The 26961-nt window shown below is 44.6% G+C and overlaps 1 protein-coding gene across 4 annotated transcripts; it reads left to right on the forward strand.

The window, feature by feature from the left end:
• On the forward strand, positions 1–26921 carry rasgrf2a (Ras protein-specific guanine nucleotide-releasing factor 2a). Of its 4 annotated transcripts, XM_070989354.1 has the most exons (29): positions 1–728; positions 12901–13007; positions 13789–13936; positions 14232–14321; positions 14403–14656; positions 14752–14831; positions 15121–15314; positions 15422–15531; positions 15613–15731; positions 15818–15981; positions 16220–16286; positions 16378–16514; positions 16599–16681; positions 17154–17402; positions 17601–17693; positions 17785–18293; positions 19784–19909; positions 19998–20087; positions 20231–20337; positions 21042–21154; positions 21820–21880; positions 21985–22014; positions 22197–22300; positions 23215–23299; positions 23601–23798; positions 23885–23964; positions 24049–24166; positions 24926–24994; positions 25096–26921. In XM_070989354.1, exons 1-29 carry the CDS (start codon positions 450–452, stop codon positions 25189–25191), a joined length of 3960 nt encoding a protein of 1319 aa, XP_070845455.1. In that variant the 5' UTR covers positions 1–449; the 3' UTR covers positions 25192–26921. The 4 variants fall into 4 exon arrangements, with proteins under 4 accessions (XP_070845455.1, XP_070845456.1, XP_070845457.1 ...); XM_070989355.1 differs by lacking the exon at positions 21985–22014; XM_070989356.1 differs by lacking the exon at positions 17601–17693.
• The last annotated feature ends 40 nt before the right edge of the window (positions 26922–26961 follow it).

The raw sequence follows: 26961 nt of genomic DNA on the forward strand, positions 1-26961 counted from the left end.
GATTACCGCTGATCTCCGTCGTGATTCTGTTTTCACCGTCTGTTCCCTGAATCTATTTTTGTTTGGCGCTGCTGACGGAACGATAAGCTTTGATACGTTTTTACCGCCCGGACAGAAAACCGCTCGGTAACTCCTCGCCAAAGTTTGGAGCATCATGGAAGCAGCGTGAAGTGTTTTCCGCGGCTGTGCTCGGAAGGAAAGCCCGCGCTAAAGCCCCGCTGAGGCGAGCTGGTGAGCGCGATGTGCGCTGCGCCGCGGACGCTCCAACTTTTTCTGCCATGGTAAGCCTGGATTACTCTCCCTGCAAGCCGAGACATTGACCGCTTTCTCTCTGGTCCGCCTCCGCTGAAAATAACGGCAGTGACAGCCCGGCAGTGATGTGATGTGATGCTCCGGGTTACTGTTTGAAGTTGGCACCGAAATAAAAACAAAATCCGGGTGAACATAAAATGCAGAAGGGCGTGCGGTACAATGAGGGCCACGCTCTGTATCTGTCGGTGGTTGCGCGTAAAGAGGGAACCAAGCGCGGCTTCCTGAGCAAGAAGACCACGGAGAACAGCCGCTGGACCGAGAAGTACTTCGCTCTCTACCAGAACGTGCTCTTCTACTTCGAGAACGACCAGAGCACGAGGCCCTCCGGTATATACCTGCTGGAGGGATGCACATGCGAGCGGGCACCTGCGCCCAAGGTCTCCGCCATCAGCAAGGAGCCCATGGAGAAACAGCAGGTGCGTCCCGCGCGACTGTACCGGTAGAGGAGGGGGGTTAATTAAACGGTGGCGGCTGAAAAATAATGTTTCCTCATTTGTCATTAATTACATGTGGAGTCCAGTCTCAGGTTGGACTTACATTCATTTCCGTCTTTGTTTCGTCTTTTAAACAGTCTTTACTCTTCAGACACCAACTCAGCTGCAAGTCTGACTTCACATTTTATCAATTTAACAAAGTATAAAGCTACCAGGACCCCAAAATACAAGAAAAATAAATATTTGGTAATAATCACTGAAAATGTTATTGTAGAACAGTTCAATGTTGTCAGAAATATCTGTTTGCTATTTATACATCAGAAAATGTCAGAAATAACCCTGTGAATCCATCTGTTTACAGTCATTTATCCTGACTCCTTTTGGGGCCTTTTTAATTAAGTCTGCCAAAGTAAATCACTGAAAATATGAATAATTCACAGTTCTAACAAAGTTTGTCTGTACATGATATATGAGCAAAGTTAGTATAAAACCTGCTCAGTATGTGGAGGAACTGCAGACCACCTTCTGAAATAATCCCGCTGAATCAATATTTTGATTAATTTATTAGTTGACGGAACATTAACTGGCAACTGTTTTGATAATTGATTAATGCTGATGTAAGTTTTCAATCAAGAAAAGACAACAGTGATTGTTTCTGACTCAAATATGAAGATTTTCAGTTGTTCTCTGTTTTATATGATTGTAAACTGAAAAACTTTTGGGTTTTTGACATTTGGCTGGACAAAACAAGACTTTACCTTGTACTCTGAGAACTGGGATGGACATTTTCTAGGCTAAATGATTCATGAATGAATCAAGGAAAAAATTGTGTGATTGGTCACTAATGGAAATAAGGATTTTACACTCTATGCCGCTCTATACTCTTTCTGTTTCTGTTGGACACTCAAAGATGTCCTTAAACACAACGTCCAGTGAGCATTCATCTATGATAATCTCCACTCATGCAGGGCTACAACTAACTGTTATTTTTATTATCCATTTGTCTGCAGGTTATTTTCTTGATTTGTCATCTGATTGTTAAAGTGTCAGAAAATAGAGAAGAAAGACCATCTGTGTCATCTTCATGTCTTGTTTTGCCTGATTAACAGTCTTAAACACAAAAATATGAAGTTTATCATCACAGAGGATAAAGAAAATCAGGATATATTCAAATCTGAGAAGCTGGGATGAGTGAATGTTTTCCATTTCTGCTTAAAAATAACAGAAGATGATCAAAATATTTGCTTTTTAACCAAATAATCTTCTCCGCTCTAAACTCGAGCTCCACTTGTTCTATTTTTCTTATCGTTCATCCTCTTTGCTGGAAGCTTCAGCCTGAAACCGTTGCTGTTAACGTGTGCGAGTTACTGACGTCGTCTGAACTTGTCTGATGTACAAAGCTTAACGTTTTGCAGCAGAAACTTTTCTTCTCTCGTCCCATCATCTGCTCCGTCTCTCATACAGCAGAGTCCTCTGCAATGACATGAAGGTTTCTGTTGATAATTTAGTTTTAAAGAGAGTTAGCCCTCATGAAAATATTTGTTCTGCGAAAGCTAATGCTAATTTTAAATGACCCATATTCCAGTTTTGCTGCTGCAGGGTGTGAAGATGTGTTTCATCCCATAATGCACTCCAGTGGTTAAAGGCTTGTTCTCTTTTACACATTGGGCCCACAGATCCTCTCTGCTCACAGTTTATTTCACTCTTCATTCATGCTGGATTATATCAGTTTAATCTTCTCATTGATACGCAGGTAATCTGTCACGCCCGGTTGGACGCTTGCTACCTGTGACGCCCTGACTCAGTCATGACTTCACATGCTGTGTGTGAAGAGGCAGAAAACACAGACGTGTGTATTCGCAGTTTTAGTGTGGTCACAATTAATCTGCTCACGCGCTTCGGTGGGGCGACGATCGTGGGAACACGCGCTGACTCGACGATTGCTGAGGCTAAATTTTGAAGTGTTGCCGTCCGATTGTTTGGGGCTTTGGTCTCTTTGTCGCTCCATCAGTTTTATTGTGAGTTTGTGTTTTGACATTTCTGTTGCAAAGACCATATGAAGATCAGGAGGCAGAGGGTGTCAGAGAAAGGGAGGCCTGATTTTTCTTATGTACAATATTTGTACGAAAGTATAATTCGAATCTGTCTAAATCCTGTTAGGACATAGTGTCATCACATTTTTCCAGCTCAGCCCAAATCCATAAGTTTTCTGGGCCTTGAAATGTGTCATTAAGTTCTTCTGTAACTCAAATTTCAGGTCACATGTGAACTCGTTCTGCTGCTGAGTCAGATGATCCTCTGACTTTCCACCTAAAGCCTTTGTCAACTTTTTAATTTGTCTGACAGTTAAAGATTTAAAGCTAACGACATTCCCATCATCCTCAGCTGTACCTTGTGTTTAAAGCCAATTCATAAACATTAGCACGATAAACATTATGCCTGTTAAACATGTTAGCTCAACGCAAGAGCACCTCACAGGTTTAGCACTGCACAGTTCAGAAGAAAATGATCAAAATTGATGCGGAGATATCGTCTTTTTTAGTCCACAAATCCTTTATTCTTGTCAAAACCTGGCGCCTCTATCACCCATTATGCACCTCGAGCATCTGCGGTCATGTTGGAGACTGAGGTGTGTCATGCTCGTAGCGGCTGCTGATGTCTGCTCAGCTCACTCCACTAAAGGTTCATACAGCTCTTTGTCACATAGGTATGCAGGAGTTCCCCCAGAGCATGGCTGCAGACAAGGGCAGGTTCAGAGAAAAACAAATAATCCCGTGGAGGGCTTTGCTGTTTTAGAAAGTGAAACCAAGTTAAGCCTCCGTCCCCACCCTGATGTTTTCGGTTCAGCCTGTCTCCAGTCTGTCAGCGTCATGTAAGATAAGAGGCTAATCCTGAGGTCTTGCAAATGATACTTGTGCCCCGTCATTTTTATCTTTAGAAATTCAGTTTGACTGAATTTCCTTTGCTCTTCTGTACGTCTGTGCACTCCCATCAGTCCCAGTTGAAAGCAATCGCTGTACTATCAGCAGAGATGGTATTTGACTGTTTTGACTTTTGCCGTTTCCCAGCAGCCAACACCAACGCTCACATGGTTGCTTGTTTGCAGATGATTGGTTTTTCAGTCATTTCAATGAGGAGCGTGCCTGGAGGGCAGCCATTACTCCAAAACCACACTACATAATGATACCTCTAATTTTAAGGAGCAGTTTGCCTTTCACATTGTCCTGTATGCAAAATGACTTTTCATTGTTTTCATTATTTACTGGCCTTTAAAGTGCACTCTCCCTGTGTATTTACTGAACATTTCACCTGTGTGGTGAATCCCATTGTCAAACATAAAGTTGTTGGTATCAGGATGCAGAGGAGGACGTAAGTCTGTAATCTGGCGTTTACACTTTCACACATCCACAGAGCAGTTTGTTTGTGTCGTAGCTCAGACGTTCAGAGAATGAGCAGAATCTGTCAGTTTGATTGTAAAATGCAACGATGTGATGATGCAGAGCTCTACGGTCCTTTTTTCTTATAACAAGTGAAACAATCTGCTGGAGAAGTGACAAAAATTCAAAGTGCCGCAAAAGAAAAGACTGAGGCTTAAAGACTGAGTGACAGACATGATGTTTGTAGAAAGCGTTTTTACAGAAGAGGTTCTGTATTGCAGTCATTTGTCAGCTGACCTGTATCTATAGTGGTTTACCCACAATAACAAAATATAAACCATTTTTATACCAGTCCAGATGATTGACTTAGATTCATTCAGGACTGAAACTGGCGATTATTGTAATGATCTGTTCTTCAGTCCATTATTTTTATGATCAATTGATCATTTGTTCCGTCTATGAAATGTGAGAGTATAGCAAAATTTTGCTTTACACAAGTTCCAAGAGCCATAAGTCCTCAAAATATGTGTTTTTGTTGGACCTTCATTCCTAAACGCTGGAGAAGCTGGAGGCAAGAAAACATGTTGGTTTTAATGAGTTCATTGATCATTTCAGGACAATCATTTTTACTTTTTTTGCCATATTACCTGCACTTTTAAAATACTTTCATTGATACAGTAGTTCATTTTATTTGGGTGATCAACATGATTAGCTTATCTAACTCACCAGCTGTTTCTCCTTCATACGGACACATTTCCATGGACGAACATTCAGTCAATCATCTCTTTCACACACACACACACACACACACACACACACACACACACACAAACTGAAGCTAAGGACGGTGAAGAGGACAGTGCTGTTAAGCTGCGACCATGCGGTACGACAGCTTGGCATTCGAGCCACAGGGGGCTGCAGGCCTGTCTGTAGCTGCTGTTTAGTCCTCAGTCAGCAGACTGGACAGGACAGTCAAGCTGCGTTCAACATCCTCCAAAGAACTCAGTGAATAAGACTGAGGGCTGGGCTTTGGTAGAGGATATAGTTGAGTGAAGTGTTGTCCAACCATCCTTGAAGAGTTTGTCGTTGATCTCAGTGGCCACACTCGAAGGTGTGAAGAGGCTAAATTAGCTGCTTTTGTTGTGTTCTGCATTTTAGTGAAACCTGATACAAGCAGCGTATCGTTCCTATGAAATGAGCTGAATCGATAGTATTAATATTTGATTTTATATTTGATTTTTTTAATATTTGATTCCTTTCACCCAGTGGGAGACTCGGCTGCTCGTAATTACAGTTTAGATTAGACATGAACGTGGTATCAGGCGTAGCTGTGCTTTGAGCTACATGCTAACATCGGCATGCTCGACCCAGAGTGGTGCGAATGTCATTAGTTTTGCACTTTTTGAAGAATTCAAAATCAGAAATTCTTTTTTTTTTTTTTTTCGAAGCTTGAATCATCAAATCTCGACATTTTTACCTGAAAAATCCTTTCGATTCTGAAAGTAGTTGCAGACACAACATGCACGTTTCCAGTGAGCGGCGGTGCTGTTACACAGACGGTCATCGTTTGATGTCCAGCCGGTGAAGGCTGTGATTGTGATGGCCGGCTGAGTGTACGGCAGGTTTTTAATGGAGCGACATTAAAGTCAGGCTAAAACATCAGAGAGCATCAAAGCACTCGGGTGCAACTGATAACGCAGATCATTTGATGTCCACTCTCTTCACAGATACTCTGCAGCATTAATTATTGAGTGTGGTCATAATAACCTTCTTCATTAACATGGCTGTGATCAGTATGTTGATCTCAGTAGACTGAATATGCTTCGATGTTCTTTTGTTCTGCTGAGCACAGTCTCGTCTCCTTAAACTGTATCGTTCCAGTTTTGCCTTGCATAATTTCTTCTCTAGTTTCTAAAAACTACGCTTAACTTGCTTAATTTCAGCTTCTCATTTTTGGATAGTAAACCCAAAAAAATCTTTGCTGCTAGTGTAAATTATTTTTGCTGTTATTTGCTTCCATATTAGTTTAACCCTCATTATGCAACAGGAAGTTTTAGTCCGTCATTGCCGTTTAACTCACTGCTCTTTTGTGTGGTTAAATGCCTTTCTGGTTAAGTTCACGTCAGTTACAGGATGATTTAAGGACAACTCTGTCCTCTGGTTGAATGATTGTGAAAAGAAATTTTCGTTCATGAAAGTGTAGGAACGTTTTACGTACTGGAATATAATTATAATAACTGGAATATAAATTGTCAGAAGAGTGTTTCACTGCTGCGGCTTTATTTTTGGCATCATATTAGTCAATATGGGCTCTGCAATTGAATGTGCATGTCACAATAAATAATAGAAGTTTCTGCCAGAGCCGACCTGGACAGCCTGTGTGTAACCTGTGGACACGCTGTTTGTAACGTCCCCCCCTTTATTAGAGTCTAGGATTAGTTAAACAGGCTATTAAATGTGAACAGGACTGAGTGATAATAACATGTACTGCTGTGGTTTGCTGCCTAATGAAGTGGAAATGTACAGTAAGCCGTGCTAAAAGCTGATGCAGCTCAGTGAATTGTGGTTATTGTGCATTCACTTGTATCGTGCTGAGTCGGTTATTTCAAAGAGAAACAAATGTCTGATTTGTAGCTTACAAGAGAAATCAGCCGTGCACAAATCTACACGTGTTAATCTTCAGACATGGTCGGTCTGTGAAGAGATTTTTCCAGTTTAGTTGCGGCCTACTGACATGGAAGCGATGATGAGAGTAGATTAACAGCTTCTGTTGTTCAAATCTGCTCAAATTGAGTTTTTGTCTAATAATTCATGACACGTAAAGTATGAGAGACCGCTGCGTACAACCCCAACCAAGCACCGTTTCGCTAACAGATCCAGGCTAATGGCTGCTTCAGTGTTGCCCACTACAGGCCACCATCCTCACCCAGGCACCACCTGACTGATGTGTGTCCATGGTGATGAGGGTTGACAGTTCAGGAAGTACATACAGGAAGTTGAACGCGGTACAAACACAGATATGAGGTGAGAGCAGATTTATGGAGAAATATTAAAATCTGGTAGAAACAGCAGGGATAACAAGTTCTTAAATGTGTATTGAAATGAGAATAATTCATTTAAAATCAAGGATTAATGTGACAACTCTCGTTAAGGTGTTCCTGAGTATTAAAGCAGGATTCTGTATTGTTGACTGTGAGCATGTAGTACTGCCTGTATCTGTGTTTGTGGCTAACATGTGGCGGTGCTCTGGGATGCTGCTGTGCTCGGCTAAGAATAGCATCCTTGCTGGTCCTTTTGCCTGCAGTCACTGTCTGAATACCAAGTCAACACAAGTGCACCTCACCCACAGACTCTACTACACACTGCTGCTACCTGTGCTATTTGCGGCCTGCCTTTTACTGTACTGAATGGGGTCTGTCTGTCTGTCTGTCTGTCTGTCTGTCTGTCTGTCTGTCTGTCTGTCTGTCTGTCTGTCTGTCTGTCTCTGAGTGCAGTGCTATACACTGACCTCATTAGGATGAAGAAATGCATTGTTAAGCAGCACAGTGCATGTAACTGTCGAGTTACATAAGAGCAAAACAATCAATAAATTAAAAGCATTCACAGCCAATTTACAGTCATACGTCGGGGAAACTGTGTGGTTATGGTGGTTTAGCAACAGCCATTTATTCTGTGTGTGTGTAGGTCAATGAAAACAAAAACAAAACATTCAGCTAAACTTTTAAAACTTACAAAACCGCAAATGAAAGTGGTGAGAGGATGATCCAGTGGATGCACTGGATAAACTTTGAACAGGCTGAATGATGTCCATACTGTTGTGATTATTTAACAGTTACTGTGATGTGAGTCGTGATTTTAGTGCAAATGGTATTTTTAGCTGGAGTTTGGAAACAAGCGTGTCCCCCCTGTCAGGAGAATATGGTTTGTAGGCCTGAGCGTCTCTGCAGCGCCACAATGCTTCATTCACAGTGCTGTGCTGTGACACACCTGGTTAACCTTAAAGATGTACACTTTCACATTTAATACTGCAGCCAGAGAAATGAGGCGCTCCATCTTCATGTCCTGCTGCAGGTTTTTCCACCTGAGTGGAACAAAACACTTTACGTCCTTTTCACCAAACTGTGTTTTGAAGGTGTGAACCCTCAGTGAGTTCATGTAATCTGCACAGGAGATCCAAGATATGTCGTCTGTTTTACAAACTGACCGAGAGCAACAAAGATTAAAAGTCAGGGGATCACCAGAGTTATTAGAGTTCATCCTCTGGAGACCATGAACATCTGTGTTAATTTCTGTGTTAATCCTTCCAGGAAACGTTGAGACGTTTCATTTGATCAGTGGAAACGTTCATCTGCTGATGGCGTTAAAGGAAATCAGTGCTGCCATCCAGTCCAACAACACGTGCAGCAAAATAACTGGAGAAATGAAAACTAAACCACATTTTTAACAGAATCTCATCAAAGAAGATATTTCACCACGACTGTGAATGTCAGGTTCATGGAGATAAAGAGCTGGTGGGGCCGTCGTATCATTGTAGAAGAGTAAAAGAGTGCCAGTCAAACCTAAAACTGTGGCAGAAAAGTGTAGAAAACAATGGAAATGTTTGTTTCTACCGGGTTTTTTAAAGCTTAAATTGAAAATGAGCGTAACAGCAGGTGGATGAAAAAGCAACAGACTGCTGGTTTGTTCGACTGGAAGAAGGAAAATGTCAGTGTGCTGCTTGACTGAAATAAGATAAAGGAGGATGAGAAGAATCAGGGTCTAACACAAACAAAGTACAGATTCACTGTGGCAGAAGCTGCTGGAATTAACAGTGGGCCAACCGAGCGAGTCCACGCTGTCCGTGAAGTCCATGAAGCGGATGATTCAAGTGCAGCAGCATCGTCCTGCGAGCCGTGTTGTTGTGTAAGCGATGCTGAGCCTCAGCCGCTGAGAGCTGGCTGCAGGTAACAGCTCTCATGTTGGCGTCTGTGCGCGGCGGACAGACGAGCCGAGCTCAGCGGCTGGACGTAGTGACCGGCCTCAAAGCTGCCTCTGCCTGTCTGTCCCCCTGCCTGTCTGTCTCCATGTCTGCCTGTCTCTCATTGTTATCCTCCAGCTTAAAGCAGGCTTGTGGCTGGGGAAGCCGCATTAGCAATGTGAGGAGCCGTACAAGCCTCCATGGTTATGTAAACCCCCAACACACACACACACGCACACACACACACACACACACACACACACACACACACACACACACACAAGCCCTTAAGCCTCTCTCTGGTCCGTAGCCGGCACACGCTAGCAAGTGTCTCTCACCCGCTTATCGTTACATCATTACTATACAGCCCTACTTTCTCCCCCAGGCAGCCACAAAGCCACATATATTTTCAGATGTTATGATATGATGTAAAAATAAATATGCAGCGAGGTACCGCTGCGATGTATGTCTTTGTTTTACTTCAGCAAAGGTCTGAAAATGTCCATTTAACAGCATGTATCTGCTAAACTGGACGCGGCTCGGTCTTCAGGCCGTTTAACAAGTGTCCCAAAGTGAGGGGTGGGTCCGTGTTTGAATGGTTTATGCACTGCTTCATGTTTACTCACGCAGCTGTTGTACTTTACTTGAACTCTGAAAGTCAGAAATGAGCACAGACGGTTGAAAACATCCATTTGCGTTGTCGCTGTAACATACAGGCTGTAGGAAGGTATTCATGCATAAACACATGCAAATCAAAAGGCAGTGTGTTCAGGAGATTTACACATGCATGTATGTACTGTTTAAATGATGTATACCCTGATCATGATGTCCAAGAGGTCCTGAACAGGTTGAGCGGATGTAAAAGATGGATGGATGATTAAGATGACTGACGTCTCTGAACCTAAATACTGCAGCAGGAGCTGTTAATCATGATAACTTCATTTCTTTAAAACAAGTCCTGCAAGTTTCAGTGACCTTTGGCAAATGTTTTACTGGCTTATTAAAACTTAACAGTATTTTGCATTGCATGAAAATTTCCAATTCAACTTTGTCGTCCGTTAATCGTTGTGTATGAAGTTTGTGATGCAGGTTTCTCGTTCCCGTTGGGACCTTTCTGTCACGCTATGGGTGCTTTATTTGCCTGCCTGATTTTGTTCACTTGCTCTAATTTTGCTGATTTGGTCATTTTTCCTTGACAGTTGTGCCTCTGCCGTGGTTAAGTAGGCTTTGTAGTTCCATGGTTTAGCTGGTTTTATGATTGGGAGTCTGCACAGGGTGTTTTATTCTGACTTCCTGTTTGGCTCGATCTGCTCTGTGCAGAATGAAGCGTCGTCCTTCACAGACAGACTCTGCACTTCTGAAACTCGCCCGGTGGATTTGCGGTCTTGAGAAGAAAAGTGGCAGGTTGTCTCGATGCTTTGCGTCGCAGCGTCTTGGAGATACATGTTTATGTTTTCCTGCCGTTAAATTTCAAAAGTATTTCTGTGAGGGCGCGTTGCTGTGATTGCTTCACGTTTGTTAGTAAGGTGATGACATCTGTCAACGTTATCATTTTACTATCCAAAGACTTGTCAGAGCCACTCATGTAAACCACTTAATTAGATCATTGATATTGGTGCGGCGATGCTGGAGGTGATCTGACTTGCTGTGACATGACGGCTCGTTGCTCTTAATGTGTTTTGACAGAGTGGTAGGACATGGTGCGATGAAGACATGGTGGCCATGTGGGTTAATGACCCAGATGCATCATGGCCTCGCGGACCTTTCGCAGAGCTGCAGGAGTACTCGCACCTCCTGATCAGGAGCAGTCCACCGGAAGTTAACAGTCAGCGCTGATCCGCTGAATATTAGCCAAAGCCTTTTTTTCCAGAGTGTCTCTTTTCTATTCATTATAATTCAGTATGAAAACCAACCTGTCTTTGTCTTTTGAGCCAGGTGATCCACTCCAGCTAATAAATTAGTCTGATAATCAGACTGACACCTCGTTTGGATGGGATTGGGGAGGTGGGTAATGAAATATTCTCTGTTATTTAACTTCAGGAGGGCATTTTAACCATTGAGAAGCTATCCTATGTGGTGTAGACACTGACATTCAGCAGTCAAAAGAGAAAGCCAGAAGCCTCCCAAGGACTTGGGGAGAGTTGAAGGGGAAGCAAAGACACTGCGTGAGGTGAACTTGAGTCAGAAACCGATCTCCTTCTCAGTCATAACTCAGTCAAATCGCACCACACAGACATGAAACATGTATTTTTAGAGTCAGTGTGACTTACACTTCCTGAGGATATCATTATCTCTGATGTTCATCAAGAACGACGTGCAGAAATCTGCTTAAAAATGAGAGAAAAAAGAAGTTTTTAAGTTTTCTTCAGTGTTAATTGAGTGATGGTTGTCTGAATGGGTGCGCTGCAATCTGCTAATGGCTAATTCACCAGACTCACCAGATTCACCAGACCAATTTAAATATATATATATATATATATATATATATATATATATATATATATATATATATATATATATATAAATATAGGCCAGAAACAGGGTTCAGTAGAGTACCAGTACCTACCTGAAGCTGCCAAGATGTTTGAACTGATTTCTGCTCAGTAGTACATTCAGTCTCTTACGTTCAGGTTCAGCACGGTACTAAACTAGGCCTGTACAAACAGCCCAGCAGGCAGCTATGTGTGACAGAGTTATCAGACTATGACCGGATTATGTTCGTGCACCTTTAAGGGGAGAGTAATGAACCGTGAGTCACAGCTGAGCCGATGGCAGTGCGGTCAGTCACCAGCGAGGAGCTCCACAGCTAAAAGCTAAAAGCTAATAGCTGCTGAGTGTTTTTTGGTACACATACGAACAACAAAAGTTCTGCACGTCTCGATCTGGTCACATGCAGATCTGCAAGGATCGAGTTACTGCAACAGCTCAAAGAGAGCAGAGTAATGCAGTATAATGCAACAGCATTACTGCTGCAGCAGCTATGATGGCGGCAAGAAGCACTGATCCTCTCAGAGCTCACAACAAAGCCATGATTGAAACGTTGGCATCAGCGCTGCTTTGACTGTTAGTGCCGTGGCTCCACATGCTGTCCTGAGCACTAAGTTTGAGGTTGAGTCAGAACTTGTAGCATCGATTTGTGTGTTTATGTTGGTGATGTGGACGTTTATGCTTCTGTTCTGATTGTTTAGTGTCTAAATGGACTCGACTGAGTGATGGAGGAATACTGTAAGACATGACTGACCGTTAAAGTGAGGATGGATAAATGACACTCGATGCTTCATTTTCCCTTTAATAAGTCAGGCTGCTGAATTAGACCTCATCTCATTATGTATATCTGATGTGACAGTGTTTAAAATGTATGACTATTTAATAAAACATTGTATATAAAAAGATGTAATCCCACTGCTTTATTATGGTATTAATACTTGAATAGTCAGTGACAATACGTCCTGCTTTTCAGAGCTTTGGGAAACATCATTTACACTCTGTTATTTTGAAAAAGATATCTGTCAATCTAATCTCTCAATAATCAGCTTTTCTCATAGGATTACATGGTTTGGGTTAGTTTTCTTGTTTGCTGTTGTAGTGCCTTTGGGCTCTGCCTCCATTCATCAATTTGATGTTGCAGCAGCTAAAGGTGGAGCTCATTTTGATTATATCCTGCTGGATAGTTTGAGGATTTCCCCTCAGGGGTCAATAAAGAGTTATCTTACTCTGTCATCATTTCTTTGTTGATTATGTTTTGTATTATTAATCTGAATCCTCTAACTAAAGATAAATGTAGTGGAGTGAATGTTTGCGTCTCTTTTCTCTGCCGCAGCACTACTTCCTGGTCGTTTTTGGCCACGATGGACAGAAACCCCTGGAGCTCCGGACAGAGGAGGAGTCGGACTGCAATGAGTGGGTGGAGTTCATCCAGCAGGCCAGGTAGGAAAGACGTTGGGCAACACTGGACTAAACTAGCTAACTGTATATGAAGCAGCTGAAAGTAGCTCCACCTGCAGCAGCTCTAACATCGATGCTTCAGTATGAACAAATTAACAATGTCACATCGAATCAGAGATCAGTCACAGGAGACGTTTTACTGCACTGACGGTACTTTTACTGCTGATTCTTGTACTCAACTGGGATATGAATCCTTCTTCCACCTCTGTCGGTTTGATCTTTGTGAATACAGCCTCTCATTTTCTAACGTGCAGTTGAGAGTCCTGCATGTTCAACGTACAGTAATTCTACACTCATGAATTAATAACCTGCTGGAGACTCAAACTGCTTCTGCTTTTTGACATAACTACCACGTGTTATCCCATATTTGTTTAATGTGTGCGTGTGCGTGTGGACGTGTTTTGCTCGCAGCGGTTCACATTTAGGTCACACTGGAGCTGTATTGCTGCACTGGTTACATCACAGACTTGATCTCGCCACTCGACCTCCATTCCTCTGCTCTCTCCCTCTCTGTTGCTGTTTTTCCTTTTTTTTCATCCGAGCCTTCGTCAGTAAACACGATGCTCATCAAACCACCTGTTTATTCTTGCATGATAACATTTTACTGTGTGCTGTATGCATGTACACACGACGTCAGGTTGTTTATTGAGGCCCAGTTTGTGAAGCTCTCTGATGGTCAGATGAAGCTCAGTGTTTGTGCTGAGCACCTCGCCCACTCGACTTCAAATGCTGTTCCTGTCCTCCTCTCCCATGGTCCCGTTAGTTACTCTGACATCGTCATCGAGCGTGAGATCCTGATGCAGAAGTACATCCACCTGGTCCAGATCATGGAGACTGAGAAGGTTGCAGCCAATCAGCTTCGCACTCAGCTGGAGGACCAGGACACTGAGATCGAGAGACTTAAAGCTGAGGTATGCATGAGTGCATCCACATCTGCGTGTGCATGCATACATAAATCCACGTACTGTCGCAGACAGGCGCTCAGATGGAGCTCATGCAGATCAAAGCATGCAAATGCATCTGGCATGATGGGAATACACTTTAGAGCGCATGTGTCTCTTAACTTAAAGCACAGCAGGGCTCCAGTGACTCCAGACCTTTACTTCCTTATCATGTGATGTTTGTTTTTCTGAACCTCCAAAGTGGTGTCATGAATATTGTAACCTCTGTGCCAGTGTAAACACGCGGAGACTGTTGTTGTGTCAGATTGTAGTGTTGAACAAAACCAAGGAGAGGATGCAGCCTCACCAGAGCAACCAAGAGGAGGAAGACCCAGATATAAAAAAGATCAAAAAGGTAAACGTTGGTTTCACATAATAACATGAAACAAAGAAAAAAAGACCAAAGAGAGACGCCTATTGTGCTCTGGCTGTGCAGGTGCAAAGCTTCATGCGTGGCTGGCTGTGCCGGAGGAAGTGGAAGATCATCGTCCAGGACTACATCTGTTCCCCTCATGCTGAAAGTATGAGAAAACGGAACCAGATTGTCTTCAACATGGTAGAAGCAGAGACAGAATATGTCCACCAGCTCTCCATCCTGGTGAACTGTTTCCTCAGGCCGCTCCGTATGGCCGCTAGCTCCAAGAAACCTCCCATCAGCCACGATGACGTCAGCAGCATATTCCTCAACAGGTACAATCATCTTCTTCTCAGTGTGCTTAACTATGAATTTCCTGCAGCAAGAAACACATTCGGAGTGATTTGAGACCACTCCTCTGTCTCTCCAGTGAGACCATCATGTTTCTCCATGAGATCTTCCATCAAGGTCTTAAAGCTCGGATTGCTAATTGGCCCACGCTAGTTCTGGGTGAGTACTGCAGAGCTGACAGTCACATCTGCTCATAAGGTTTGCATGTTTCTGCTGATTATTTTATATATTATGTCACTGCAGATCTTTTTAAAATGATTTTAGGGAAACAGGTTTGAACCCAGACTCAGGGCTGATGGGAAAAGTGGGTGAAGGTAGGCGGGGCAGGTCACCTAATGACCACCTCACCTTATGATATCTTTGTAAAGTAGTGGTGCTTTGAGCTGAATGCTAATGGTCGCCCATTGCTTTGCTTCATCATCTCAAGGTTTTCTTTTTTCTCGCCCAGCCGACCTGTTTGACATCCTGCTGCCCATGCTGAACATTTACCAGGAGTTTGTGCGTAACCACCAGTACAGCCTGCAGGTTCTGGCAAACTGTAAGCAGAACAGAGACTTCGACAAACTGCTGAAACAGTACGAGTCCAACGCTGCATGTGAGGGCCGGATGTTGGAGACGTTCCTCACGTATCCCATGTTCCAGGTCACGTTCCTGCTTCACATCCGCTGATGTTAAGAGAAAGCAGCTTCAGATAAACGTCTCATTGTGATGTTTTTAGAAATGTGTAAACTTCTTATTCTGCATTTTAGATTCCACGATACATCATCACTCTCCATGAGCTGCTGGCACACACGCCTCACGAGCATGTGGAGCGTAAGAGTCTGGAATTTGCCAAGTCCAAGCTGGAGGAGCTGTCGAAGTGAGTGTGTGCACGTTTCATTGATGTGTGGCGAAAGATGGCGGTGCTGTCGACGCTAACGATGATTGGCCATGTTGTCAGGATGATGCACGACGAAGTGAGTGACACCGAGAACATCAGGAAGAATCTGGCCATAGAGAGGATGATCGTGGAGGGCTGCGACATCCTGCTTGACACGAGTCAGACCTTCATCAGACAAGGTGAGCCTCCTCCTCCACACCTGCCTGCCTGCCTGCCTCCTCTGCTCCGTCACTTTCTCTCACTCTCGCTGTGACTCCACGGACAGGCTCCCTCATCCAGCTGCCGTCCAGCAGCGAGCGCGGCATGCTCAGCAAGGTCCGCCTGGGCTCCCTCTCGCTGAGGAAGGAAGGAGAGCGACAGTGTTTCCTGTTTACCAAACACTTCCTCATCTGTACTCGAACATCTGGAGGAAAGCTTCACTTGCTCAAGGTCAGCCCCACCTGTCCACAGTGGAGTAATAAGCATCCGGACAGGCTGTTCAATTAAGCTGTTTAACTTACATCAATGCAAGTTCTGCTTCACTCTTCATCACATAAAACAAATCTCGACTTATTCAGTTCATGCCAAAACATCCACGAAAAGACGTAAACGTTATGAAAGAGAGATGCACCAAGTGCTTCACCTGAATAATAAAATAAGTCAAATAAAAATCTGACTTCCCCAACAGCAAGGAGGAACGTTGTCTCTGATCGAGTGCACTCTCATTGAAGAACTGGACGCCAGCGATGAGGACTGTGAGTATCTTTGCACCAGATCAAACCCAGATGTCCTGCTCCTTAACATTTCCTGCTGACTGAGCCGTGGACCGTGTGTTTACCGTTGCAGACAACGCCGCAGGTCAGGGCTTCAGCCACCTGGAGTTTAAAATAGTGGTGGAGCCTCCTGACGGTCAGTCCTTCTCCGTTGTCCTCTTGGCTCCGTCTCGCCAGGAAAAGGCTGCGTGGACCAGCGATATCAGCCAGGTGAGCGCGACCGTTTGATGCTGCATCAGAGGCTCGGTGAGGCGATTTGAAGTGAACTGAATGTTTCTCTGCTCTCTGCTTCAGTGCATCGATAACATCCGATGCAACGGCCTGATGACCAGCGTGTTTGAAGAGAACTCCAAAGTTTCTGTGCCACACATGATCAAGTAAGAAAAGAGGATTGCTGGTGATCTGAGTGTATAAAAAAGCAAGATTTCAGACTGAAGCACTGATGATTATAGGACAGGTAACAGGTGTAATGTAGCTCCACGAACACGTTTGATCTGTGCATCACAGTCTGATAGAGCTTCCTCCTCTGAGCTGTAGAGCTCCATCGTTGTCCAAAAACTATTAAACACAAATCAGTGAGCCTCACTCTTCCACTGGCTGACATGTTCCTTCATCACCATGAACACACACACACACACACACACACACACACACACACACACACACACACACACACACACACACACACACCGTCCTACAGTGGGCAGCTGTTTTAAGAAATTATGGAGTAGGAGCCAATGAGCTTGGAGCTGAGAGCCACAGACAGGAAGTCAGACGTTGTTGGTTTTAGTCACTGGCAGCCTTTTTCTTTGACTGAACATTGATTTAACGTGTTATTTGTTCTTTAAGGTCCGATGCTCGACTGCACAAAGACGACGTCGACATTTGCTTCAGCAAGACACTCAACTCCTGCAAGGTCCCACAGATCCGATACGCCAGCGTGGAGCGTCTGCTGGAGCGCCTGACAGACCTGCGCTTCCTCTCCATCGACTTCCTCAACACCTTCCTCCACACGTACAGGATCTTCACCACCGCTGCCGTGGTCATCGACAAGCTGGCTGACATCTACAAGAAGCCGTTCACCTCCATACCTGTCAGGTACGTGTCACTAAGTGTCCCACCTGGGTACGTTCCTGAACCGTCATCGTCCCTCTCCTCGTGTAACCCACTCATTCATGGCTCCTGTTTTCACTCATCTTTCCATTTTCACATTTTCTGTTGCTCCCCTCGCTCTTCGCCTCCTTTCTTCACCCCTGCCACGCGCTCCTCTTCCTCCTCCTCCTGTCACTGCACCAGGATTGAGCAACATTCATGCGATCGTCTGTCCATCATGTCCCTCTGTCCTGACTACAGTCTGAAGATCACACAGCTTGCACTGGACCAGTCCAAGTAAACACCGGCAGCAGCAGGACAGCTGATTCACTTGCAGCCACGTTTGTCAGAGACAGATCTGCACATTAACTCTTCTCCTGTCTCTCAGGTCTCTGGAGCTCTTCTTCGCCACCAACCAGGGCTCGTGGGGAACCGACCCCCTGAACAACAAATCCCCCAGGCTGTGCCGCAAGTTTTCCTCACCTCCTCCTCTCTCCATCCCCTCTCGCACCTCCTCCCCTGTCCACTGCCGCAAGCTCTCCCTCAGTTCCCCGATCAGTGGGAAAGCAGGAGCCCTGGACCTGTCCACCACCCCCTCCTCTTCTGCAGCCAACTCCCCCACCTCCAGCCACAGTCCCTCCATCTCCTCCCCTCCTCCTGGCTCCACCAGGCCCCCCTCTGGCTTCTCCTCCCCTCCACCCACCGCCACGCGCTCCCCCAGCCTCCCCCAGGCCTCCGGGGTGTCCTCGCCGCCCCCCATCTGCACCAAGGCCCCGCTGGACCTCAGCCGTGGTCCCAGCTCCCCAGAGCTGAGCCCAGCTGCAGGGGAGGACGTCAGCGGGGAGCTGCCTCGCCTCGACGCCTTCTGTGGGAAGCTGAGGCGCAGCATCCGCAGGGGTATGTAGCTGAACACAAAAGCATATGATTCACACTCTGTCAGGCCCGTATGAACATCAGCACATGTGTGGGCACACGCCTCAGCGTCGACTCACACTCTGCTGTAGTGTTATGAAATGTGCTTTAAAAACACGCCGAGTTTAGGAAGCTTTTTTCTTTCTCTTTATGCTGAGCATTAGCTGTGCTGCTAAGTGCCTTCAGACTCCTCTCGCATGAACACGATTTATTCATCACCAATATTATCCTCGACTCCAACACATCACTGATCGTGGCCCGCCAACCCAAACAGACGAGGGAGTGAGACGCATAAATGGGTCACCATTACCCAACGGAGGTATAATCGTGCTCTTAGATCACCATCTGGCTCCAGCTGACAGCTTGTTCACTATAAAAACAGCGGCGGAGCACTAGGTCAGAAAATCACAGGCAGCAAATTGGGGAGGAGAGAAAGAAAATGAAGAGATAAATGGAGCTCTTACACGGCAGCAGGAGCGCCTCCTAAGAGGGAAGCGACATATTGAATGAGCCCTCCAAAAAACACCAAAACACAGCAACCTGTGACCCCGACAGCCAAAGACATGAACAGCATGAACGCTCTTTCACAGGTTAGACAGCTCCTTTTTATCCAGACGCAGTATGTATAGGTCACAGATATATATGTGTTGTGTGTTATTTTGTACTCAGCTGTCATGGATGTATGGATCATGGATGTATGGATGGATGGGAGAATGGATCACATGACTCTCAGCCATGCTGAGCGCTTTAGCATCTTTCTGCTCGTTGTTTTGGCTTCATGGTCCATAACTTGACTGTCCTGTTTCACTCTCATCTCTCAAAATACGTAACTAAAATACTCTTAATGCTAAATGAATATCCTGCTCACCACATCATTCTTATCCTGGCCTGCTAATTTACAGAGAGATTTGACAACAGTTTGATGATTTCCTGTCGTGTTTTTGGCATGGCAGCTTACAGGACACATCGTTCACTGTGCAGACAGATAAACATCAGTCCAGCCTGATACTTTCTTTTACCTCCATGACTGTCACCTTCCCTCTGCTGGAAAACGTTTTACAGCATCTCACTTTGACACACAGTGCAGCTCTGCTGTGATGACACGTCGGCGTCCGCTGTATTCAGGCCCTCTGACACCGCCATACTGACACTGCTCGCTTTGTTTACTGATTTCTAACATTGGTGTGAAAGTCCTCTTTTTATTCTTAAGTATCATTTTATGTGAGTGAAACACACAAACAGAGCAGAGCAGGCAGCCTTATGCAGCTCTTTTAGGGCTGAGATTATGCTCAAATCTCACCTGCTCACGAACAGGTGACTCTCATCAGGCTGAAACAAGGGATTTACAACAAGTTTGTCCTGGTAACAGAATTTGAGTTGGGACACTTGACCACACAGAAAAGCAGTAAAAGAGGAAGAGTGAGAACTTATGTTGCATCATGTCACAGAAGCCATGTCTGTCTTCCCTCTAACAGCTGTCCTGGAGTCAGTATCTCTGGACAAATTCATTCCTGAGTCACCATCCATCAGCGAGCCGAGCGACATGTCTCCCTGCCGCTCGCCTTCGACGCCGAGGCATCTCCGCTACAGACAGACAGGAGGTACAGCGTGAGCGCACAGAGCCGGCATGTGCTGCAGTTCCTCTTCGTCGTGTTTCACGCTGATTTTTTAAATCTCTGGTTCCCTCAGTGACATCGGGGGAGAACTCTCGCTGCACAATGTCGCCAGCTTCAGCATTTGCGATCGCCACCGCTGCTGCTGGACATAGCAGCTCCCAGGGTGAGCACGGCAAGCCACGAAGGTCAAAGGGCGCACAGCTGTGGGAGGGAACTGTTGTGATTGCTTTTCACGGGTAGCTAAAGGGCAAGGATGACCTCAGACGTTGTAAAATTGTTGGCTTAAACCTTCATCTCATCTCCCAGGGTTTAGTAACTCAGAGAAAGCCTGCGACAAAGAATTCATCATCCGGAGAGCTGCTACCAACAGAGTCCTCAACGTGCTGCGACACTGGGTCTCCAAGCACTCCCAGGTGAGTCCAGTACCTGCGAAATCTCATGTATCTTAAAATCCTTACCACTTGATGAGTGGGACCATTTCCATACTGTCCAAAACCACCTTAAGACTTCCTGAGCAAGTCTTTACCTGCACCCAGCAGCCTGCAAGGTTTCCAGAAGACCTGAACCTGGACAGGACTCCTGACAGAGTGTGTTGTTTGTGTGTTTTCATTGCCGTCGCCTCCTGTGTGTCTCCTCTCCTGTCACTCCTTCCCCTGATGGACGTGCTCTTTGCTCTGCATGTCTTTTCTCCCACCCAGGAAGCATGCAGAAAGGTCAGCCTCCTCCCCAGGGACGCTAAAAGGACGAACGTTTTCATTTAAGATTATATAAGATGCTATTTTTGGGCGCTGTAGCCTGAAAAGTGAACTTTAGTATTTACTTCTATTGATAAACACTCCTCTGAGTCCATTTGGGCTCAACAGCAGTTAGTTTGATAACAAAACCCTTGATATTCTTTAAGAAAGAAAATTAAAAACCTATGAGAAACTTCATTTAAAATCAGGAAAATCTCTATTATCTGACAAAGAAAAAGGAGCTCTATCTGTCTATAAAAACAAACAGATCAAGTTTCTGTGTTTTTTTTCCTCCACATTGATCCTGTTATACCAGAAATACTCTGAATATAATCTCTAGCTGTGGCTCAGCTGTAAACGTGTTGAATGTGTTCATCCATCAGGACTTTGACACGAACGGGGAGCTGAAGATGGGCGTCATCGGTCTCCTGGAGGAGGTGCTACGAGATCCAGACCTGCTGCCCCAGGAGAGGAAAGCAACGACCAACATATTAAGGTGCAGAGAGTCCCTGCACCAAAACATCATCCATTCATCATCCATCCATCCATTGATCTGTGAATTAAAGAAAATAAAAATAGAAACTTTGGGAGCCACAGTCTTAAACAAGATTCATTTTCTATGTCAAGTTAATGTTAAAGATTCATCCATTTAATTAATTAATTAGTTAATTATTGACATATCTCTTGTTTACTGTCACTTGTTACACATCCCACGTATTTAATATCAGTTGTCCACATTATGCTTTTTCTCTTGCTGTATATCACTTGCTAATTTGTTGGGAGGTGATTACAGTACTATAAATAGTATATTATAATACTATAAGTAGTATGCTATAATACTGTATAAACATATTTTATGGTATAAAATCTGATGGAGGCTCGTCAGATTTACTGGGCTTTAACAGATATTATTGTGATCCATTAATCCTGGAGGAGTTGAATTCATGAACGTTAGTCCAAAAAGTTCAATAAATAAAAAGTCCAGTCATACCTGGAACTTTTCATATGAAATACACAATAATGGAGCACATTTCTCCACAAGTACATCCATAAATAAATCCGTCTTCATAGGAGAAGTTAGATTGTCGACACTGTTCTAAACACTGAAACGTGTTAGAAATCGTGTATTAAATGTTTGTTCATGTCTGATTTGCTCCTCAGTGCCCTTTCTCAAGAAGAACAAGACGACGCTCAGCTGAAGATAGAGGACATACTGCAGATGGTCAGTACCTCCAGCTGTTACCATCACAAAGTAGTTAACAGGAAGGATTTTGGTGTAGATTGTCAGCAGTCGTTGAAATAATGTGTCTCCTGGTTGTGGAACAGAAAAGCTGTCCCCTGCTGCACTTCATCGTGGTAAGAGTAACGCTCACATGGAGCCCACCAGTAGCTGCTGTGTGTTGTGGTGAATTCTGTGATGGCCCAGTCTTACAGTCGTAGGCGGATTCCCAGTTTGTGGGCTTGACTCGGTGTCTGTGTGGATCTTTGAAACGGCGTTTTGAAACTCTGTCCGACGAACTGTCGCCGTGTGTTTCCAGGCAGAGAGTCCAAAGGCTGAGTGCTTCGAGTCGCTCTCAGCCATGGAGCTGGCAGAACAGATCACGCTGCTGGATCACATCGTGTTCAGGAGTATTCCCTATGAGTGAGTACTTCATCCAGCGCAGTATTCACCTCGCACGCCCACACGGCATCACAAGAAGCAGCCGAGAGACTATTTCCACCTAAAGAAAGAACAATAGAATTAAATGATGATCACTGAGAGAATAAACACTCTGTTCATGATCCTTGAATCACAACAGAATAAACAGCTGAAACCAAACTGTTCACATTATTTCTATCAGAGATCATTTAACAGGGCAGAATGATTGTTTCCACTGTGGCCAGCAGGGGGAGCTGCAGCCCCTACAGCACCCACTGTCCTGTGCTAAAGGGCAAACATGCTATTCAACATATGAAGCATAAACTTCCCAATTATAAAAGAATAATTACCTGAGTTTACATTGTATGTTTTTTGAGTATATTCCAGTACTGAATTACATTTTTATTCCTTAAATTATTAAATTAGTCAATAATTAAGTTCCTGTAAAATCAAACATCACCAACCTTCCTCTATTTGTTATTTATTTACCAAAGATCACACTGCAGCTACAGCTGAACAGGCACTTTGACTGTGGTGAAGGAAGTACTCACAACCTCTACCTCCAGTTATGTATCTATTGTAAAAGTAGCAGTAATGCAATATAAAAGTACTCCAATGGAAGTAAAAGTCCTGCATTCAGAATGTTATCGCCAAATGTACTTTAATGTATCAGAAGCATTGTGTTGTTGCTGTACTTGATTGAAGTGCAGCTCATTTTAAGTACCTTATATACTGTTGTGTATTTTAATCTGTACCCCAAAATTGCTTTTACACAAAGTGTAGTACTTGAGTAAATGGTCCTTAGTTACCCTCCACCGCTGTGCAGTGAAGAGACTGAAGTGTAGCTGCTGGTCAGTGCAGGTGAGGACATGTGGACAGGCTGTACTGTGTGTCTCACTCTGTCTCTGATCCTGCAGGGAGTTCCTCGGTCAGGGCTGGATGAAGGTCGACAAGTCAGAGAGGACGCCGTACATCATGAAAACCAGCCAGCATTTCAATGACGTGAGACCCAGCAGCCTCTCCATCATGTTGCCTTGTTAAACCTCAGACTAATGAAAGAATTAATCAGTTAATCCGTCAACAGAATTCATTTACGTGATTGATTTTAACAGGCAAAGGTGTCAGGTGTCGATGTCCTTCATGAAGGTTGAAATGTCCAGTTTGTGTTGAACCTGATAGAGACGTGTTCTGTTGCTTCGCCATTAACAAGGCGTGCCTAATAAAGTTTGGAACATCTTCTTACAAGATGAAAAAGCCCAGTTTGACGTGACGTGGACGTCTCCCTTTCGTCCTCTCGCCACAGATGAGCAACCTGGTGGCGTCTCAGATAATGACCCACACTGACGTGGGCTCCAGGGCCAGCTCCATAGAGAAGTGGCTCGCGGTGGCCGATATCTGCCGCTGCCTCAACAACTACAACGGAGTGCTGGAGATCACGTCCGCTCTGAACCGCAGCGCCATCTACAGGCTGAAGAAGACCTGGGCCAAAGTCTGCAAACAGGTGGGAATCCGTTTCACTGCCGTGGGAAAGAAAAGCTTTTCTCTGCACACAAAACCTTCCTGATGGTTTTTCTGTGTGTTTTTTAGACGAAGGCACTCATGGACAGGCTGCAGAAGACGGTGTCCTCAGAGGGGAGGTTCAAGAATCTCCGAGAGACTCTGAAAAAGTAAGAACCGCTCATTAAAAGAGACACATGGGGTGGTTAGTGTTTACAAACTGTCTCATGCTTGAACTGTGTTCATGTGTGCAGCTGTAACCCTCCCTGTGTCCCGTACCTGGGCATGTACCTCACCGACCTGGCTTTCATTGAGGAGGGGACGCCCAACTTCACGGAGGAGGGCCTGGTTAACTTCTCCAAGATGAGGATGGTAAAGATAAAAACTTTCCCTGCTCCATGTCTTTTATTAAAAGCACAAACTGCCGCCATTAGCTTGTCAGGCTAACTAGCCTCCTACATGCAGCAGTAACCAAGCTTTACTTCCAAGGACAGACAGCACATCATTAACTAGAGCTACATGAGGTTACTTTAAAGAAATGGCTTGATTCACAGTGAGCACCTCCACATCCCCACTCTGTGTTTGTTAGCAGCTCTGTTGCTAACGTTAGCACGTCTGTCCTATTGGATTTGGTTACGTTTACACAACAACAGCTCCAGCTAGCATTGCTGTAGCATTAGGTTTGACAAATACGTCATTTAGTCATCGTGAAAACATCACAAAAAGAACATTTATGGACGTGAAGCATCCAAACAGATAAGCTACAGAGAAATAACAATCTGACTTTACGTTTTTCTTAGCCTGACTCACAGGAAGTTGGCTGTTGGTGTCGGCGTTCTCCTCCTCTTTCACTTCCTGTCTTTCTGTCTGGGACCTGTTAGCTTTAGCCTTCAGCTTATATATCATGTATGTAGTCACCAAGCGTACATCATAAGCTAGCTCACTATAGCTGAAATCTTGGTGGGACATTTTGTCTGCATCTGCTTCAAAACTATGACCTTTTGTGTTAAAAATGACCACAAATTTTCAATATAAATCTGTCACTGTAGCTGCGTATGTGCGAGAATGCTAAGTGACTAGCGGACGGCCCGTGGACCACGTCCATGTTCAGCTCTGTCTCTGCTCTTTCAGATTTCTCATATCATCCGTGAGATTCGCCAGTTCCAGCAAGCACCTTACAGGATAGAGCACCAGCCCAAGGTGTGTCTCAGAGTTCACTCTGCTGCTGCACCTTTAAATCAATTCTGCAATAAGAAGCTGTTAAAATGTGAAATGTCTTCTCTGTGGTCCCGCCCCTGCAGGTGACTCAGTTCCTCCTGGATAAGACACTAGTGATGGACGAAGACACCCTCTATGAGCTCTCGCTGAAGATCGAACCCCGAGTACCACCCGGTTAATTCCAACCAACACACGCACATTTTCTATCTTCCAGCGTTAATCGTGATTAAACACACCTTGAGATTCTTCCGTCATGAAACGGGTTGTTTGATGAAGCAAAGCCCGTGTTCGCGCCGAGGACGCTCAGGAGAAAACGTGCCTTGGATGAACATCTCGTGTATGTTTGGTGAACAGAATGAGCCGTGTGACGAACGCGACTCTGCCATACGATCGTACAGGTATGACTGGAAACAGCCATGTTAGCTTGTGAGCATGGCTCTGGAGCGTAACCTGCTGCTGCTGCTATCACTCTGTAAACACCAAACGCTCTGCCTCTGTAGTCTTGCACATAAACGCTGTCAGATTTACATTACTGTACGATTGACCTGTTCGGGCTCCCCGGAGGCTAAGCTGAGCCGCGGGTTTGCTGTGTGAAGATGTAGGGCTGTAAAACCAAAACCATCGACCCTTCGCTAAACCCCTCCTCCGTACAGCCGCTGTCCAATCAGAGCTTAGCATCTGTGACTGGCGAGCTGTCGAGCTTTGCACGTCTCTGCATGTTGATGTGGCGATCATGAGGAGAGATGCTCTTTTTCACGTCTATGAGCAAACCTAAGAGGGATGGATTGAACTTTTTCTGCTCTAACCTGAGCTGTGAGTGTTAGCACGTCTCGAGGGACGTCTTCAACAGGTGGATCAGGTGGGGGAGTATCTTAAAGGCCCTGTTACGTCAGCTGACGTTGAGCTTTAGTCGTACGTGATCCCAAACAAATTTCAGTGATCGCCAGAAGCTGATTTCCACGCAGTGAACCTGAAGCATTTGGCAGCTCCGGGGAAGTTTCCCAGCTGGCCTGGTCGGTAATGTGTGTGTGAGTGTGTGAGTGTGTGATGTGTGTGTGTGTGTGTGTGTGTGTGTGTGTGTGTGTGTGTGTGAGGGCACACTCCTGAATGGCTGCAGCTCCGCTCACGTTATCTTCCACTTCCTGGCTCGGCTGTGTGTCGGTGGCGTTGATGCTCACACATCTGCTCGAGCTCCACTTGGTCATTTTCACGTCTGCTGACACTAAAGGTTTCTGTTTATTATTGATTCTTTTGTTGCGTTTGCATGTTGCAGCAACGATCTGTATCGTTTACACGCGTTCCACATCTGAAAATATGCTTACTGCAAATTCAAAGTATGGTTTTGTTCATCTTTCTTGACAGTCGAAGTGTTTCTGCTATGAATGATGTCGTTTCAGTTTTTTAAATTTTCATTTTGTACAAAACATTCTGATTTTCCATCATCTTTGTTTCGGCTCTTTTTAAAGAGAATCAGCCTAAAAGGTTTCGTACACGCTACAAATCCGACAGTTCAGCTTCTTTCACATCTTTTACTATTATTATTATTATTATTAGTTCCTCGTCAATGTGGTTATTTAATCATGCTCATGTTTTAAACCCTATCGACTGTATTAGTGGATATATTTGCACTATTGATTTGTAAAGAATGTCTCTAGACTCTAAACTTGATAGCATGATTTTAGCATGATGTCCCATCCCTGACGTTGCTGTTAACCTTGTAGTTGACTGTCAATAAGTTTAATTAGGTTCATTCGTTTTCTTTGACACAGGAATCCTCACATCTGAAACCCTTTAGTGTAGAAGACCCTGCTTTGTATCATTTGACATTGCTGTTGTACTTTCCATGCATTCATTCTCTGTGCAATGTACAGATAATTACACACAATAAAAGCGAAAAGTGTGAATTGTAATGCAGTTGCAAATTGTTTTTATGGCAGATGACACACCGC

Source organism: Chaetodon trifascialis, chromosome 20 (assembly GCF_039877785.1).
Source record: "Chaetodon trifascialis isolate fChaTrf1 chromosome 20, fChaTrf1.hap1, whole genome shotgun sequence".
In the NCBI taxonomy this organism is placed as follows: Eukaryota; Metazoa; Chordata; class Actinopteri; order Chaetodontiformes; family Chaetodontidae; genus Chaetodon; species Chaetodon trifascialis.

What these genes read in the sequence shown, in the direction of transcription:
- rasgrf2a (XM_070989354.1), top strand. Translation starts at nt 450, where the DNA reads ATGCAGAAGGGCGTGCGGTACAATGAGGGCCACGCTCTGTATCTGTCG. An exon ending in CTTGCACTGGACCAGTCCAA is followed by an intron (nt 17,694 to 17,784) that starts GTAAACACCGGC and finishes CCTGTCTCTCAG; the next exon opens with GTCTCTGGAGCTCTTCTTCG. An exon ending in CCCTGCTGCACTTCATCGTG is followed by an intron (nt 22,015 to 22,196) that starts GTAAGAGTAACG and finishes GTGTGTTTCCAG; the next exon opens with GCAGAGAGTCCAAAGGCTGA.